The sequence below is a fragment of the Balaenoptera physalus genome (assembly GCF_965194825.1).
Source record: "Balaenoptera physalus genome assembly, chromosome: 6".
Taxonomy (NCBI): domain Eukaryota; kingdom Metazoa; phylum Chordata; class Mammalia; order Artiodactyla; family Balaenopteridae; genus Balaenoptera; species Balaenoptera physalus.
In genome coordinates, this window is record NC_138885.1 from 123,581,470 (window position 1) to 123,601,146 (window position 19,677).

Consider the following 19,677-nt stretch of genomic DNA (forward strand, 5'->3'; position numbering starts at 1 on the left):
GAAAATATTTTATGTAAATTAAACAAGGAAAAAATCATGAATAAAATACAATAAAAGACTACTGACTAAAGGAAGTAGTTGAATGTTTAAACCTTATTCTTCAGATAGTATAAATAATGAAGTTGATGTAATGTTGTGATACAGGTCATTCATCCAGTTCTGTGTATTTCCACAGTGTACTTATAACGTCTAATTATATATGTTATTTGCTTTTTCTTAAGTTTGTTTTTAACTGGTATGCCAAGATTTAGATAAGAAGGGCTTTTGGGGTGAGGAGGTGAAAAAGGAACTATCTAAAGAATCTTACTGAACAATTTGTAAATCCTTGAAATTGAAAGAACAGGTTATAGAGTCAGACTGGATAATTTTCACTAGACTTTAGATTGCAAAATTATTCTAGCATTTTATTATTTTTTTCTTTTTTACTAGAAGCATTTAAAAATTATCTTAGATTAAATTATCCTGAAAATCTTAATTTAGACACTTGAATCTCTTCATTTTCCTAAAGGCTAAACTTACCTGAAGCGCTTTCTTTTCTCAAACGTGCATACTTTGCTCATTATAAGCACATTTAGTTTGCTGACGTATTTCATATGTTTGGAACTATTGAACCTTTGAATTTTCTTTAGTTTTATTTTAAATTTTACCCTAGGGAAGAAAATAGGTAAGTTCCAAAGAGAAATTGTTAATACAGCTAGATCAGCCTTCACTTAAAAATTAGGCCATCTGGGGAATTCCTTGGTGGTCCAGTGGTTAGGACTCTTCGCTTTCACTGTGGAGGGCCCAGGGTCGATCCCTGGTTGGGGAACTAAGATCCCACAAGCCGCACGTTGTGGGCCCCCCCCCCCCAAAAAAAAACATTAGGCCATCTGTTTACTGTTCTAGGTATGGGTTCATGTAATACTATATATAGCACTTAGCTGGATTGAGTTGGAATTATAAAGACCCTCAAGTACCAACCAGCCAAGCTGATGTCATTATATAATTTAATAGTTCATGTTCTCCTGAAATGTTTATATAGTTGGTCCTCATTAGCCATTTTGTGTGAGATCACTGGAATAAATAAGGAATAGTCCTAAAGGGGAAAATAGTCCTATTTAATATATGTTTTAATATAGTCAAGGAATTCAATTCTTGGCTGGTTAGTACTTACTGGTAAATATTGTTATGTCAAAACAGTGCTACTAAGTAGGGCTCCTAGGTTTGGTTTCTCTGCCCTACCATTCGGGTAATGTAATAGTGACTAACATGCCATTCTCTCCATTCCTCTTCAAAGAATCAACCTTGAACAAAATTCTAATGTGAAAAGCTGTACTTTTGTATAGAGAGTTTCATTATCACTTCTTTTGGATATAATAAGAGGAGGGTATATGTCTTGGGAAGGTAAGTAGAAAGCAGAGTAGGGGTAGGCTTTCCCATAGATGAGGAAGTTGAGGCAAAATGATTCAGAACCCTGAACCTGGGGCTTGTGTCTGTGTGGTTGTCTGGGCGGGAACTGTTTGGTGATCGACCACACGATAATGAGATAGATGAATGGACTCCAGAGCCACTTCTTAGTACTTCCCTGTGTGTTGCTGGGTCCAGGTACGAGGTTGTTAAGGGTGGACCTAAACCCCTGCGAGTTAGGGAAGCTTGTTGAGGATCATACTCTTTAGGTGTGTGGGGGCTCTGTAAGTTGGATTGGTTAAACGGAGTTGGTCCTGAGTTGTGTTCCACATGTATTCTCTACCTTTGGGACTGCAGTGGAATCCAGGGAGTGGGATTCAACAGTTCTGTGTCGTAAAATCCAAGGACATTTACATTTTTGCATGGAGTACTAGACATGAGAAAAAAATATTAGTATATGTATTTTCTTAAACATAAATTTGTAATCATCTAACTAAAGCTCATGGAGAGAAATTCCCAAAACTGACTGGCTAGCTAAGGAGGAGGCTCAATGGACTAGTACCAATTCCAAATACAAGATGTGTTAAGCGTCATTATTTTTGCTTACTATTTTATAAGGGACTTCATGGATGTATATATGGTTTCAGCTTCTTCTTATCTTTGAATCTTTATTTAATCAATAATAATAGCAGCAGCTGAGATTTCAGTGCTTATTATGAGGCAATTGTTATATTCTTTACATGTATTAACTGTTTATGTGATACAGATATTATTCTCCACATTTTACAGATGAGGGAGCTAAAGCTTAGAAAGGTAATTTACCTAAGGTGACATTTGGTAAGTAGTAGAGCAAAGTGTCAAACCCAGTGTGTTGGGACTTTCCTGGTGGCGCAGTGGTTAAGAATCCGCCTGCCAATGCAGGGGACGCGGGTTCGAGCCCTGGTCCGGGAAGATCCCACATGACATGAAGCAACTAAGCCCGTGCGCCACAACTACTGAGCCTGCACTCTAGAGCCTATGAGCCACAACTACTGAGCCCGTGTGCCACGACTACTGAAGCCTGCGTGCCTAGAGCCCGTGCTCCACAGCGAAGAGAAGCCACCGCAATGAGAAGCCCACACACCGCGACAAAGAGTAGCCCCTGCTCACCGCAACTAGAGAAAGCCCACGTGCAGCAACGAAGACCCAACGCAGCCAAAAAAAAAAAAACAAACCCAGTCTGTTTTACTGAGAGCTTAGGCTGTGGAACCAGAGTACAGGTGAATTGACTTCAGTACCTTCAGAATCAGAGGGGTAAAAGAAATTACCAAGATAAAAATATTGATATTGGTATCCATAGTTTTGTATAAACAAATTTAAATTGCTACTAAAACGTACGTTGTATTTTGTAATTTATGTAGAATGCTTTCACCTACTTTTCTTGTTTTTTCCTCAAGGGAGTTTTGTGAGGTATTTGTTATCACCCCAGTTTTACAGTGAATCTGAAGCTTGGGGGTGTTAATTGACTTGTCCCATGTTAAACAGTGAGAACGTGGGGGGCCAGCATCAAACCCAGAGCGTAGCCTTAGTTCTGAAAGGAGCAGGTCTGTTGAACAGTTTCTGTGTGCAATCAAACCAGTGTTGCAAGGAATAGGACCTTCAGTAGGTCATGTAAAAAGTATTTAAGTAAAACAAGTACCTGTCTGCTTTGAAGCTCCACATGAAAAAGAACTCTGTACCCAAACCAGCTATGCTAATAACTAGCATTTATCATGCCTTTGCATTTTTCCAGAGTCCCTTATATCTACTGCACTTTACATTTTGTACATATGGGGAAATAAGGTACAGAAAAGTTATTTCATTAGTAAAAGATCAGACTTAACTAGTGGTGGAGCCCAGGCTATAATTGGTTTGCTTACTTGGTGAAATGATTAATTTTAGGGTGACTAGCTCATTCTAGTTTGCCTGGAACTTCCCTGGTTTTAGTACTTAAAAGTCCTGTGTCCCAGGAAACCCTGAAGTCCCAGGCAAACCAGAGTGGTTGGTCATCCTAATTTTCCCACTTTGTGGTGGATTGGGGATGGGAGTAGGGTTGCCATATAAAATACCAGGCACTTAGTTAAAGCTGAATTTCAGATAAATGTTGAATAATGGTTTACTGGATGTCCCAGATATTGCACGGACATATGTACACTGAAATTTGTTGTTTAACTGAAATTCAGCTTTAACTGGGCATCTTGTATTTTTATTTGTTAAATCTGGCAACCCTAAGGAAGAGTGAAGGGACATTCTAACGGGTAAAAAGGCCACTTGACTGCTTTTTCTGTGTGGACCTCAGGTTTGTACGTTTATCTGTGTAAGGGAGCATCATCTGGCAGTTTCCTTTTCTGGGGTACTTGACTCGTTCTTTTAGCCAAGTGGACATAGATGTGAGAGGTCAGGATGAATATATGAAACCACATTTTGCCAATGCATTAAAACGTGTGTGTGTGTGTGTGTGTGTGTGCGCGTGTGTGTGTGTGTGTGTTTGAGCAGTTCTCCTTTACATGGTGGGAAACTTAACCCAGATCTGAACCCCTCTCCTCTTTGTTGGATCAGTCTGTGCAACACCAGCACAATCTCACAGATCACCCATATCATCTTTAGACTATAGATACGTTAAAAAGTACTTTTGTTGTTGTTAAGATAGTACGTTCACGTGATTCACAATGAAAAGGAAGTAAAGACTTTCCCTACGCCTTTCTTGCAACTCTTCTTTTTCTCACCATGGAGGCAGTCTGATTAGAAAATGTTAGAATTTTTTTTTGAAGTGAACCATTTTTAAAGTCTTCATTGAATTTGTTATAATATTGCTTCTGTTTTTATGTTTTGGTTTTTTGGCCGGGAGGCATGTGCGATCCTAGCTCCCCGACCAGGGATCGAACCTGCACCCTTTGCATTGGCAGACAAAGTCTCAACCACTGGACCACCAGGGAAGTCCCGAAAATGTTAGAATTTTTGAAATGGATTTTTAGAAGTCTTCTCGTTGAGTGTTTTTTCTTTGTGTGTGTATGTGTGTTTGTGTGTGTGTGTTTTTAAGCAGGGAACTCTTTCCCTACCCCTTTTCCCTTCACCCCCAAAAGGAGAGGGGATGTACCTTATAAAGAAGACAGAAATGGGTTCCTCAGGGCATTTAAATCTCCAGTGTTTGACGGTTGTCAGTACTTCTAAATCAGTCTGGGAGTCCTTTACATCAATAGAATATAGTCTTGAAATAGGTGTAGTTGAAGTCCATCAACATTAATGGTAAGCAAATTAGGATTTAGTGACTGGGGCAAAGACTCATAGTAATTGGTGGCAGAGCTGAGACTGGTGTAGGTGTGTATTCGTGTATTCTTGTGCATGAATTTGTTTAAAATCCTTGTTCTATAACAAGCAGAAAAAGGTATAAATTTCCTTGCCTAATTTCTTTGTTTCTTGTTTAATTTTATGCCGGTACCCAGCATTTTTTATTTTTTGAAAGAACATCTGGCTTGGACTTTATTTAGAAAAGGAAAATGGAATAAACGTTTTCAGACATATATCTGTATTTTCAGATTACTTTCCGTTATAGGTTATTATAATATATTGAATGTAGTTCTTTGTGCTATACAGTAAATCCTTGTTGGTTATCTATCTTATGTATAGTACTTCGTAGCTTTTAATCCCATACTCCTAATTTTTTCTCCCCCCACTTCCCCTTTGGTAACCATAAGTTTGTTTTCTATACCTGTGAATCTGTTTCTGTTTTGTATAGATCCATTTGTATTATTATTATTATTACCCTTTGAGAAAGCGGAACTTTTTTTTTTTGAAGTATAGTTGGTTTACAGTGTTGTGTTAGTTTCAGGTGTACAGCACAGTGATTCAGTTTTTATATATATATAAAGAATATATATAAGAATTCAGTTATGTATGTATAAAGAATATATATACTCAGTTATACATGTAAAGAATATACATATACTTTTCCAGATTCTTTCCCTTTATAGGTTATTACAAAATATTGAGTATAGTTTCCTGTACTATACAGTAGGTCCTTGTTGCTTATCTATTTTATATATGGTAATGTGTATATGTTAATCCCAAATGCCTAATTTATCCCTTCTCCCCTTTCCCCTTTGGTAGCCATAAATTTGTTTTCTGTGTCTGCAGGTGTATTTCTGTTTCGTAAATAAGCTCATTTGTGTCTTTTTTTTTTAAGATTCCACATGTAAGTGACACCTATGATATTTGTCTTTCTCTGTTTGACTTACTCCACTTAGTATGATATTCTCTAGATCCATCCATGTTTCTGCAAATGGCAATATTTCATTCTTTTTTTTTTTTTTTTAAATTATTAGCACCTTTAATTATTATTTATTTATTTATTTATTTTTTGGCTGTGTTGGGTCTTCGTTTCTGCACAAGGGCTTCCCCCAGTTGCGGCAAGCGGGGGCCGCTCTTCATTGCGGTGCGCGGGCCTCTCACTATCGTGGCCTCTCTTGTTGCAGAGCACAGGCTCCAGACGCGCAGGCTCAGTAGCTGTGGCCCACGGGCCCAGTTGCTCCACGGCATGTGGGATCCTCCCAGACCAGGGCTCGAACCCGTGTCCCCTGCATTAGCAGGCAGATTCCCAACCACTGCGCCACCAGGGAAGCCCTTCATTCTTTTTTATGGCTGAGTAGTATTCCATTGTATATATATATGACATATTCTTTACCCATTTTTCTGTCAGTGGACATTTAGGTTGCTTCTGTGTTTTGGCTATTGTAAATAGTGCTGCTGTGAACTTTGGGCTGCATGTATCTTTTTGAATTAGAGTTTTCATCTTTTCCAGATATATGCCCAGGAGTGGAATTGCTGGATCATATGGCAGCTCTATTTTTAGTTTTTTAAGGAACCTCCATACTGTTTTCCATAGTGGCTGCACCAAATTATTGATATATTCCCACTGACAGTGTAAGAATATATCACACCCTCTCCAGCATTTGTTATTTGTGGACTCTTTGATGGTAGCCATTCTGACAGGTGTGAGACTCATTGCAGTTTTGATTTGCATTTCTCTACTAATCGGTGGTGTTGAGCATCTTTTCATGTGCCTGTTGGCCAGCTGTATGTCTTCTTTGGAGAAATGTCTTCTGCCCATTTTTTGATTGGGTTGTTTGGGGTTTTTTGATACTGAGCTTTATGAGCTGTTTGTATATTTTGGATATTAACGCCTTGTCAGTCTCATTGTTGCAAATATCTTCTCCCATTCTGTAGGTTATCTTTTTATTTATGGTTTCCTTTGTTGTGTGAAAGCATTTAACTAGATTCCATTTGTTTATTTTTGCTTTTATTTCATTTGCCTTGGGAGACTGGTTAATTTATTTCTAGGTATTTTTTTTGACACAATTTTAAATAGGAATTTTTTTTTTTTTTTTTTTTTTACTGCTTTTCAGTTTTTAATTTATATTTATGGCAAAGACTTTAATTTTCCTCCCTCCTTTCTTCCTCCCTTTCTCCCCTTTTCTCTTTCTTTCCTTCCTTTTCTTCCTTCCTCCCTTCCAATATATGTCTTTAGGGTCAAAATCTTATTTTCTGAGGTTAGAATAAATATAAGCCTCATAGTTTTCTTGAAAAGACCAAACTGTTATTTCCTCATCACATTTCCTAGTTGTGAATTGAAAGTTCACTTAATCCAGATGGTAATATGACTCATCCCTCTAAAAATGTCTTTAATAGACTTTCTGGTCCAGAATTTCTTGAGCTTTTTAATTTGTTGTATTAAGGAAGTACTTACGTGGATCAGTGGGCTCAATTTTCAGCTGTACAGTCTAATTTCACTCATAGAATAGTCATAGCTGTGAGGTCAGAGTTCGCATTTTTAAATTTGTGAAAGATTGCATTAGTATTTGAAGTTTTATAAAGGAAAAATCTTTTTCAGTAAAGGAACAGGTGAGAACCAATGCAGTACTGAGTCAACATAGTAAATTAGCTTATATGTTGATATTTGTAAGAATTAAAAAAAACTTTCCTACAGTTAGGGTCTGGGTGTTTTTTTGTGTGTTTTTTGCAGCAGTGCATAGAGTCAGTGAATGTTTTAAAATCATTCTCCTGAAGCAGATGTGTATTTTTCATATTAGGATCTTAGCATTGGGAGGCAGAGAAGCAAACATGTTCATCAGAGCCAGGGTCCCGCCTCTAAAATTCTTTCCTGATAGCAAATCATAATTGCTGGCTGCATTTTCTATGACAATTCAGTAAAGCCTAGTTTTGGGAAGGAAGTCTTTCTTTCTGCCCTTCTTGACCCCAGTTTCTTATTTCAAAATAAGTAATTCGGATAATTTATCAGGACTCTTGGTTTCTGTAGAATGTATGTGACTGTGACTATTGTGGAAGGGAGAATCTATAAGTAGTGAAGGGCTTTTTATCTTTTTTTTCCACCCCTTTTTTAAAAAAGAGTTTAGGAGGTATGGGGAATTAAAAAGTTTGGGTTGGCTTTGGAGTCAAACATGTTGGTTAAAATTTCACCTCATCTGTTAGATGTGTCTTTGGGCACGATCTGTTTGAAATTGGGTTTTTGTGACAATTAAATGAGATTATATGAAGCTCCCTACATATTACTTGCTTGCTTGGTACTCAGAATTGCTTCCCATTTATTGCAAGCTTGGTGAAAAATTCTAGTTACGCTTTATGCCAGCAAATACAGATTTCTTGATATTCATTGCTGTGCAATCCACTTATACCTCATTAGAGATAAAATGCTAAGCTGTATTTTTTTCCAGATATGAGTAGTTATATAGTATTGATGCATGTTTAGGTGTGTAGGCTACAAGGAAAATAGGAGGAAATAGGACTGGGTGGTGGGCAAGGTTAAGCAAGAAATAAATTGTGGGCATCAGGATGCCCCCTCTGGAGCATTTTTTTGTCACCTCCTCTCTCTTTTTGGGTCACTCCCTCTGCCCCCAGTGAATTTGTAGGAGAATTTCCAAGTTTAGGGGTTCTTCCCCTGCTCTGGAAGTTGAACCTTCAGGTGCCTTTTCTTGGTGGGGGTGAGTGTGGAAGCGTAAAAGACTCTTTTGGCAGAGGGAATATAATGGTGTTAATTGACCTCTTCCCTCCTGTAGATATTGCAGATGTCTTAGATTCAGAGTGACTCCCATTTCCGTTGTTCAGTCCTCCAACTTGTGGAGGTTGATGGATTGAGATACTGCTATGTTGCATCTCTCCTGAGCCTATGACCTTCTTGTAGATGAACCAGATCTAAGCAGGTAGAACCATGGAATATGATAGTATGAACTTGATCCCTTTGGCAGCCTATGCCCCGACACCCCACCCCATAAATTCAGGCATTTACATTTTTTTCCCTGTTACTAAAACATGTTGTCTCTGAAAGCTGTTCATATGAGAATTTGTAGCTTTTTTTTTGGGGGGGGGGCTGGCATTTAAAGAAAAGTGGGGACTTAATATTAGGTTGTATGACTATGATATTACTAATACCCCTTGGTAACAATTTAAAACGTAAAATTTTATCTTAACATCAGAATTTCATGCACTCCTGAAGCATATTATTTGAAGGTGGTTTTGTAGGTGGGCATTAATCTCCATTGCTTTATGCACAGTCATTTTCATAACCCCAACTTCTGTCTTCAGTGTTCTGACAGTTAGGCACAATCCTGTCTGCCCTCCTTCCTCCTCCTCCACTCTCTCCAAGTCTCCTGTGTTCTTCTTCTCAAATAATAGAGGCCACACTTGGAGAGATTTTTCTTAAACTTCATCATTATGATTTTAAACAAAAGCTAAATAAAATTATATAAGATCTGAATAACTTATTTTGATGTAATACAATTGACCATTTACATAAAACGTTTTAAAAACATATTTCAGGTGTTTGAACCTAGCTAGTTGTAATCACACAGTTTCACATTTAAAGATTTAGTGTTGGCTAATCTATCATTGTGTAAATAATGATGGGTCATTTTCTTTTAATGTTAAACTTGACTCATCTTGTTATTTTAATTAGCAGTTCTGAGAGCATTGTAAAGGTGGAAGTTATGGTCTTCAAAGATTAATGTACTTTGACCAATTATAGCTGCATTTAAATTTTTTTACAATTAACAAGATATGTGGAAGTCCCTCTAGGTTAATTGCAGGTACATATAACTTGTTTGTAATGGCTGCATAATTGTCCACACATAATCGTCCATAATCGTTTGTAACGGTTGTAATGGATGTGTAAGTTCTTTAGCCGTTCTTTGATTTTAGATTGTTGTCTGTTTTTAGTTGTTAAAATTTTCCACAATTTTCTGATCGAGTAGGATTTATTCAGCAGTTCAAGAATTAGGCAGCATCCAATCTAGCAGACAGAAAGGAGCTCCAAAGAGCTGTACAAAGCAAGAAGTTTTTGTAGATCACAATGAGCAGGAAAAAGGAAGTTATACTGGGCATTTGCTGATTGGTTAAAGCAGGCTTATTTTCCTTTATATGGTGCAAAGGGTGGTATTGGAGCTGGGTCAGGTAACTTGTGCTGAGCAGGCAAGACTTATTGGTTGACCTACGCCTGCCTTTTCTGGGAGAGCTGAGCTTAGAAACTTAGCTAAGTTTTGCTTTGCTGACGTGGGGCTTAGCATGAGCGACTCCATCTTGGGCCTAATCTGATTAACAGTTTTTTTGCCTTTGAAACAGTACTACCGCATCCTCCAAGCTTTGCCTACAGACTGTACTACTTACCATACATGATTCCTTTTTGTTATAGTCATCTATCCCCTTATTCCTTAAATATTAGAACCACAGGCTTCCTATGACCCTACTGCTATCCTATCATGATTCTTAGCGTTTTCAATCTTTCCAATACCACAGCCTTTCATTTCCTTAACCTCCTGTCCTTAAATGATCTCATATTCCAGTCTGCCTCTGCTTCCCCTTTCTCCGTTACTATAATCTAGACCTCCTCGTGATGGATAACCATACGCCCTCAGCAATCTCAACTTAAAACATTCTGCACAGACCATTACCTCCTGTGGTTCCAACTTACACCCTTTTAGCACCTCACCTCCAGCAATTCTGTGACTAATTCCACTGATCTGTCTCCTCATAAATGCTTTCCCTCCTCGTGGCCTTCCTTTCTCAAGTTAAAATTGCCTTATCAGTCATTATACTCACTCCCTTGGAAACAGACTTAGTTTACTTATCTTTCCTTTCTTTACCCCTGTTTTGTTCTGGTACTTGCCTGATAAAATCCCATCCTATAGGAATAGGATAAGAATCCTATCCTAGAAGCTGTTTTCCTATTCTTTCTCAAACTCTCTCCAGTTGGGCTTTGATCTTTAACCACAGTTCTTTTCAAGGTCAGTAGTGACCTTCATGTTGTTAAATCCAGTGTCTGATTCCCAGTCCTCATCTTTTATTTTTTATTTTTTATTTTTAAAAAATTGTAGTAAAATATACCTAACAAAATATACTATTCATTGTAATCATCTTTGAGTGTATAGTGGGCATTAAGTATATTCACATTGTTCTGCACCCATCACTATCAGCCATTCCCCAGAACTTTCCCATCGTTCCAAACTCTGTACCCATTAAACATAATTTTCCATTCCCCTGCCCCCTCAGCACCTGGCAACCACCATTCTACTTTGTCTCTTATGGATTTGCATATTTTAGGTATCTCCTGTAAGTGGAATCAAATATTTGTCTTTTTGTGTCTGCCTTATTTCACAGTGTAATGTTTTCAGGGTTCATACATGTAGCATGTCTCAGAACTTCGTTTTTCAAGGTTGAATAATACTCCATTGTGTGGCTGCCACATGTTGTTTATACATGTACGTGTCATGGATATTTGGGTTGTTTCCGTCTTTTGGCTGTTATGAGTAACGCTGCTGTGAACTTTGGTGTGCAGATATCTGTTTGAGTCCATGCTTTCAGTTCTTTTGGAAATATACCCAGAAGTGGAATTGCTGGATCATATGGTAATTCTGTGTTTAATTTTTTTAAGGGACTGCCAGTCTGTTTTCAGTAGCAGCTGTACCATTTTACATTCCCACCAGCAGTGAATAAGGGTCGCAGTTTCTCCACCTCCATCCCCTAGCCAATGCTTTTTATTTTCTGTTTTGTTTTTTTTCTTTTTTGGTAATGGCCATCCTAATGGGCGTGAAGTCTCATCGCATTGGTGGCTTGGCTTACATTTACCTTTGTTGACAACATGTGTAAAGCACATCAGTGCTCCTTGACTCCACCCTCCTGCTTTTCCTCTGTCAGCACTGACCCCTCCTCTCATGCTCTGTTTGCTGGCGCCTCTCGTCCCCGAGTCCTCTAAACATTGACATGCCCCAGGGTCTGCTGTTGGTACCTCTTCTCACTCCCTAGGCCATCTCAGCCAGTCTCATGCCTGAAATACCATAAATAGGCTGAGAATTCCCAAAGTTAACCTTCCACAAAACGGAACTATATTTTTTCAAAATCTGCTCCCCCTGCAGTCTTCCCTGTCTCAGTAAATGACAGCTCAATATTTCTCAATGTCTCAGGCCAAAAACCTTAGAGTCACTTTTGACTGCTCTTTCTCTCTCACTGTATACAAGGCTGTACCTTCAAAACAGAGCCAGGTCATTTCTCACTGCTGCCGTCGTCCTCTTCTGGTCTAAGCCAGTGTCATCTCACCATCTGACCTCTGTCAGAGCTCCTGCAGCAGCTGCGGTCTCCCGCGTCAGTACTGTTCTCACAGTGACCAGCCCTTCAGGATCCGGCCCCTTTCTCACAGTATCCTCTCCGACCTTGTCTCCTTTCACTGTCCCCCTCCCTCCCTGGGTTCAGCTAGGGTGCGCTTCTCCCAGATATCCGCTCATAACATCTGAGATGCCTTTTCTTACTGCTTTCTAATGCAGCAGCCCTCTCCTCCCCCAAATTCATTCCCTTTAACCTGCTTTATTTGTCTCGGTAGCTCCTGTTACCTCTCGATATTTAGTTACTTGTGCGTGGTCTGCTTGCTTCCCATGTTTTGTTCATGACTGTGACTTCATCCTCTGGAAGAGGTCTGGGTATGGAGTCTGTGTTCAATATTTATTTGGCAAGTGAATGATTGAATCTTTGTTTATATGTTTAATAAGCATTTGCTTTTCTGTAGACTACAGTTTGAATGTGGGATTGCAAAGGGTGTGTTTTGTGTGTGTGTGTGTTTTAAATATTGATACTGTACTGCTGGAATACTTCAGTGCACTCTGGATATGGTAGTCTCTTACATATTTGTGAAACTATTGGTTGCAAATTAGTATGGCTTCATTTTAATCTTGATTACAAGTTCCGGAGAATATATTATCTGTATGTATTAGCCATCTGCATTTCCTCTTTTTTGGCTTCTCTGTACATATTCTTTGCCCAGTTTTCCTTTTTGTTGCTTGAATTTTTTTTTTTTTTTTTTAATTTATAGGAGTTCTTTGTATATTTTGTCATGGTATTTTTTTTTCCTAAATCTTGTTTTCCTTTTTTTAATTGAAATATAGTTGATTTACAATGTTTCAGGTGAAGAGCATAATGATTCATTCATGTATATTCTTTTTCAGATTCTTTCCCATTATAGGTTATTACAAGATATTGAATATAGTTCCTTGTGCAATACAGTAGGTCCTTGTTGTTTATCTATTTTATACGTATCAATAGTAGTATGTATCTGTTAGTCCCAGATTCCTAATTTATCCTCTCCCGCCCTTTCCCCTTTGGTAACCATAGTTTGTTTTCTATGTCTGTGAGTCTATTTTTGTTTAGTAAATAAGTTCATTTGTATCATTTTTTTAGATTCCACATATAAGTGATATATATGATATTTGTTCCTCTTTGATTTTTTTATTTTGATTTTTTAATTTAATTTTTATTATTTTTTGGCTGTGTTGCGTCTTTGTTGCTGCACGCGAGCTTTCTCTAGTTGCGGCGAGCGGGGGCTGCTCTTTGTTGTTGTGCGTGGGCTTCTCATTGCGGTGGCCTCTCGTTGCAGAGTATGGGCTCTAGGCGCGCGGGCTTCGGTAGTTGCAGCACATGGGCTCAGGAGTTGTGGCGCACGGGCTTAGTTGCTCCTCGGCATGTGGGATCTTCCCAGACTAGGGATCGAACCCATGTCCCCTGCATTGGCAGGTGGATTCTTAACCACTGCGCCACCAGGGAAGTCTCTGATTTTTTAAATTGTGTTTCACCGTAAAGAAATGTTAAATCTTTAAAATTTATGTGGAATTAATTTCTAAGAATTGATGAGAAATTTTTGAAAAATATGGCTAGTGAGGGTCTTACCAGCTATTTAAAGCAGTAGTTCTCAAACATAAGTGCGCATTAACATCACATGGTTGCTGTTTAAAACTGAGTCTGCTAGTAGTTTTCAGCTTATAGGTATCGGGAAGGAAAGGAAGGGAAAGGTATGTCTGAGGAATCTTTATTTAAAATATACTCTAAGGTAGCTCTGATCTGATTGGTCCATGGATCAGAGCTGAAGAAGCATTGTTGTAGATCTGTCTTTGGTGTAGTGTGGTATTAGCAAAGCAGTAGACAGATGGATCCGAGAAACAGAACAGCGTCCAGAAACGAATCCAAGTGTGAATGATAACTTATTATGGAAGATGACATTCTGGTTAATTGAGAAAAGGATGGTTTATTTCATAAATGGTTCAGACAGTTCACCTGAAAGGAAAAGTTAGCTTTTTTCCTTACACAATGGAGAAAAATAAATTCCATGTTGATTAAAGATCAAAATATAAAGATTTTGCAAATACTAGAAAAAAATATAGGATACCATTAGTTTAACCCTGGGGTTGGATGATGCCTTCTTAAACTAAATTGGAAACCTAGAAGCTGTGAAGGGAAAGGTTAATAGATTTAATGGTTCAAGTTTACTTTCTGAAAGGTGATACTCATATTCTAAGCTGTGGCAACATAATAAAGTAGCTGTGACTGGTTTCCTAGTGTGGATGAAGAATGTTGCCTGCCGCATCAGTAAACAAAGGATGTTGTGGCGGTCAAGCCATGAGCCCATTCAGGATAGAGAAAAACAGAATACTGGCCCTACACAGTTAAGGTGCATATCAAAGGAATGATTTCAGTGAGCCCAGACTCTTGCATCTTCCTATACATAGAAAAGCACTAAATTCATTAACTTGATGTTTGTTTGTTTTCTTTAATTAGCAGAAATCTTTTGATATTCAACTACCTGGTTTGTTTTTGCAGAACTCCTATATATCCTGGCTCCTTCCTTACCTCTTTGGAATAGTCTTTCAGAGCTATCTGAGAGCCTGTCTCCTGGGCTTAAGCTCTCAGTATGTCTGTGGAATAAAACATAACACTCGACTTTTTGCATGTGCTTTCTTTCAGTTGACACTAGTCTACATTTTCTGTAGCCATTGAGCAAATAAGATGCAATTGACCAAAGTTTTGTTACTTTACCTAGTTTATCTAAAACATTTTAGAAAAGTTAAATGTCTTAATTGCATGTGACTGGTACATCTAGGCTACTCTTGACACCATTGACTCTCCCCTCCCTTGACTTTCATGACACTGCCCTTTCCAAGTTCTCCTACTTTATTGGCCTTTTCCGTGGGATTTTCCTCCTCTCAGTCTTGGCATTAGTTTCCCTCCAAAGTTTTCTGTCCTTGAACTTATCTTGGAGGTTTCCTGTGTGTTCTTTTTGGGCAGCTCTGACCCTTCTTAACTTTCACAGTTTGTGTATTTGGATGACACACAGACATCTTAAACCCATTATTTTCAAGACTTGTATTCATCTTCTTTCCACCAATCATCCAGCCACTGAGCAGTCTCTTCACTGTGTGTGTTTCTGTCTCAGTTGAAGGCACCCCAGCTGTTTTCCCTCCTTTCACTGCTTCTGCTCTAATTTGCAACTTTATTCTGTTCACGATTCAGGTACAGTACCACCCTCACTATGTTAAGCAGAAAGATTTCAGTTGTTGGAAAGGCTGGAGGAACAGCTGCTACCCTTGCCACCCAATCCTGCCTCTGGGCAGTTAGGAGCCAGGAATCCTAGCTGCTCGCTCCTTGTCACACCCACCATAGCTTGTGACCTAGGAGTAAATGATTACTTGATACCTCTTATGTGATTTCCTTCCCTCCAGTTTCTACTGCCTTCAGGTTAGCCTCTGCATAAAGTTATTTTCTAATGCTGTGTGTTCATGTACATTGGAATGCAAACTAAGTTTCTTCCTCAGCATCAAAGCCCACAACAATTTGACCTTTAAAATTTGGGGCCTTTAATACCCTGCCCTCATCTCTCATCTCCTCATCCCTACCCTGCTCTACTGGGTGGCTGATTATTTCCTGAACACCTGCTGATTTTGGTGCTTGTTCAAGCTATGTGGTATCATCTATTCAAGATCTCCATTCCTCTGCCCTCCCTATCCCCAGACTTTTAAGATCATAATAAATAGCTGTTTCGTTCAAGAGGATGTCTCAGAAAAAGCCAGAACTAGCCTCTACCTTTTACTGTACTCTTCTTGAAACACTTTATACTCAATGATTAGTACTTATTAAAGTTTCATAGTTTTAGTTCTTATATTTAGGCCTGTGATCCATTTTAAGTTAATTTTTTGTATGGTATAAGAAAGGGGTTCTTCTTCGTTGTTTTATGTGTAGATGTCCAGATGTTCCAGCACCATTTGTTGAAAAGACTGTTCTTTCCCTATTGAGTTTTTTTGCCATCTTGTTGAAAATCAGTTGTCCATAATAGAAAAGTTTATTTCTGGACTCTCAATTTTATTTTGTTAATCTATACATATGTACTTTTTCTAGTACCACACTGTCTTGATTAATATTGCTTTGTATTAAGCTTTGAAATTGAGATGTGTGAGCACTTCAACTTTGTTCCTTTTCAAAAGTTTTGGCTGTTCTGGCTACTTTGAATTTCCGTGTGAATTTTAGGATCAGCTTAACAAAACTCTCTATAAAAGTCAGCAGAGATTTTGATAAGCATCGTGTTGAATCTGTACATCAGTTTGGGGAATGTTGCTATTTTAACAATATTAAGTTTTAAAATCCATAAACAGGATGTTTTCTATTTAGGTCTTTAATATCTTTAAACAATGTTTTGTGGTTTTCATAGTACTACAAAGTTTGCACTTCTTGTTATATCTAATCCTCAGTATTTTTGAAAGTGTTGTAAATATAATTGTTTTCTTCATTTTCCCATTATTCATTGCTAGTGTATAGAAATACAATTTATTTTTGTATATTCATCTTATATCCTGCAACCTTTGCTGAACTCTTTGTTTGTTCCATTAGTTTTTCAGTGGATTCCTTTGGATTTTCTATACTGCAGTCATATCATTGGTGGATACAGATAGTTTTTTAAATCACAGTTATTTTTAAATTCAAAATACAAACATGCAGAATTAAATTTCAGAGTACTTAGTGAGATAACATCATTCTCCTGGGTTATTAAGGTACATCTCTATTCTTTGCAGTTCTGATGTCCTGAAAGTATTAGGGCCATTGTTTTCGTTGTGCCACTTCTCTGTACAGAAACCTTCAGTGGCTCCCCATGCCCTTTCTGGCAGAAATCTAGATTCTTTGGACTCATTCTTCAGGGTACTACACAATACGTTGTTGAAGAAAAGAGCTTGGAATGGTGAACAGAGCCCAGAGATCAGTTGGGAGTCCTGGCTTCTCACCAGCTGTGCATGAGCAAATTCGGAGGTGTCCCTTTTCTTGTAAAGTTGCAGAGTTTGACTTTTAATTTTTTAAGAATGGTTTCCTTTAGTTCTCTGAACATACTTATAATATCTGCTTTGATGCGTTGTCTGCTAAGTCTGACGTTTGGGTCCTCTCAAGGAGGATTTCTGTTGCCTGCTTTTCTCCCTGTGTGTGGGTCATACTTTCCTGTTTGTTTGCATGCCTCATAATTTTTTGTTGTAGACTGGACATTTTAGATATTTTTGTAGCAGTTCTGAATACTGATTCCGCCTTCCCCGTTTCCGCACTTTCTTGTTGTGTTGTTTGCTTGCTTGTTTGCTGGCTTGGCCTGACCGGTTTTGGTGAAGTTTACTTTTTCTGCAGTGTGCCTCCTCTGATGGGGCTCCTTCAAGGGCACAGCCTTGGGAACACGCACAGTTACTTTGAAGTACCTTCTTCAGGGGGTGACAGCACGGTTCTTGTAGGGCTCCCTTTAACGGTCTCTCTCCCTTATCTGCCTCTGTGTTGGCACCGCACCCAGCAAATAGTCTCCACTGATAGCTAGTCGATTGCTTTATTGTTTTGCACAGTGCCCTGGGCTGTAAGTTGCCCCACGGTGTGATCCAGTTAAATTAGATGGTTTTTGTAGGGGTTGTGTTTGAGGCCAGTCTTTGAGCTGCACTGACTCTAGGAGGGCTCTTCCTAGCTGTCTCTTTCCGTGATTCCATTGAACTTCTCTGGACCTGTTCTTCTGCTTGTTTCTGTTGTGGAACTACCAGCCTCATCTTAGTTGCTCACCACTGAAGTCTCCATTGTTTTCCATAGTGCCATTAGGCTTGAACTTCTCTGTTCTCTGTTCCAACTAAGGTCAGTCCTCTTAGGGATTGCTGAGTGGTTCTGTGTTCTTACAGCCTGCTTCTCTGGCCTGGGGAGAACCTCTGTGCCATTGCTCCAGAGCCAGGGCCAGGGGCAGCAGCTTGTCCTCTGCTCTGTGAGTGGGGTCCTGGGCTTGGCTGTAGCCACCGGTCTCTGGAGCGTCTCTCCCTGCATCCACCTTACGAATCACGGTGCCCAGTAGTCTTGGTCTGCTGCGTCTGCCGTAGATCTTCTGCCCTGAGTGGAGACTGGGTGAAAGAAGGGATTCGTCAGATCTCTTGGCCAGAACAGAATTTCTACAACATGGAGATGAAGAATGCTAGAAATCATAATCCTGGATTTAGAGCTGGGTGGAGTAATCAGTTAGTAGTTAGCTTCAGTTTTGTTTCTTCAAAAATGATATTATCACCTACCTAGCAAACAAAGCCTGTGTCCTCTGCCTCGTGTTCTTCTTCCCCACTCTCCCTCTTCCTTTAAGTCTCAGCTCAAATATCACTGGCCAGGGAGGCTCTCGTGGACCACCCACATACTAGAGCGCCTCTTTAGCCTTGCCTGGTCACCTAGTATTTCCCTTACTGGGTTCATTTTTCCCTCTTAGGGTTTCTCACCATCTGGTGATATTTGTCTACCTCTCCCAAGGAATGTATAGGTTCCATGGGAGGAGAGACTTAGATTGTTTCCTTCACTGTTATAGTCTCTGTACTTAGAACACTGTCTGACACATAGGAGATTCTCAATAAATCTGATAAATGCAACATATAAAATGTCCAAAGTCTGTTGTCTTCTTGCTTCACAATTTAACCTGCCTACATTGAAAAATATCTAGAATCACTGTGGGAAGTGAATTTCATATTGTTTGCTAACTCCAATTGCTTGTTGCTGCCTAGAGTGGGAGAAGGGGGCTCCCTGGGAAAGAAAGCAGTGATGATTTAGCAGTGGCTGCAAGGGTCGGGAGAGAGGAGAATGTGGCATATATGCTAAGTGTTTGCCATCTCTAATGTAATGAGACACTGAAGAACAGGAAATGGGTGCATTGCTGGTCTCCATTCTCTTGTAGGTCTTCTGGCTTGCTTCCTCTTCGCCACTGGGAAGTATTTGTGGTTACTTGGGGTTAGGTTGGAAAAGCCACCTGTTTACAGAATGATGTGGAAACTTTTCTGTAGAAATCCCATTGTTAATAGATATGGCATAAATGTGTATCCTGTAAATATCAGGAGTGGACAGGACATTGCTGGCGGCCAGTATACTAGCTGCTGCTTATTGGAAAAAAAATCGTGTGCCTATCTGATATGAAGACTTTTTCTTTAAAGTTATTTAAGAATGATTTTTGACTAATAACTTTCTTTCCTTTCCTTCTAGATTCTTACGGAAATCTGTTAATTCTACTTTTTGAGCACTATGAATAACCACGTATCTTCAAAGCCATCTACTATGAAGCTAAAACATACCATCAACCCCATTCTTTTATATTTCATACATTTTATAATATCACTTTATACTATTTTAACATACATTCCATATTATTTTTTGTCTGATTCAAGACAAGAAAAATCAAACCAAATTAAAGCAAAGCCTGTAAATTCAAAACCTGAGTCTGCATACAGATCTGTTAACAGCTTGGATGGTTTGGCCTCAGTATTATACCCGGGATGTGATACACTAGATAAAGTTTTTATGCACGCAAAAAACAAATTCAAGGACAAAAGACTCTTGGGAACACGTGAAATTTTAAATGAGGAAGATGAAGTGCAACCAAACGGAAAAATTTTTAAAAAGGTAATGTGGTTTTCTGTTGCCCTTTGA

General features: G+C 38.9%; 1 protein-coding gene across 2 annotated transcripts in view; it reads left to right on the forward strand.

Moving 5' to 3' along the window:
* ACSL3 (acyl-CoA synthetase long chain family member 3) overlaps positions 1-19,677 on the forward strand; it is an 87,594-nt gene that overhangs the window by 36,967 nt on the left and 30,950 nt on the right. For both annotated transcript variants that reach the window (XM_082464623.1, XM_082464622.1), the window contains one exon: positions 19,234-19,650. In XM_082464623.1, the coding sequence (XP_082320749.1) occupies positions 19,273-19,650 (378 nt within the window). In that variant the 5' untranslated portion in view covers positions 19,234-19,272. The remainder of the gene's footprint in view (positions 1-19,233; positions 19,651-19,677) is intronic.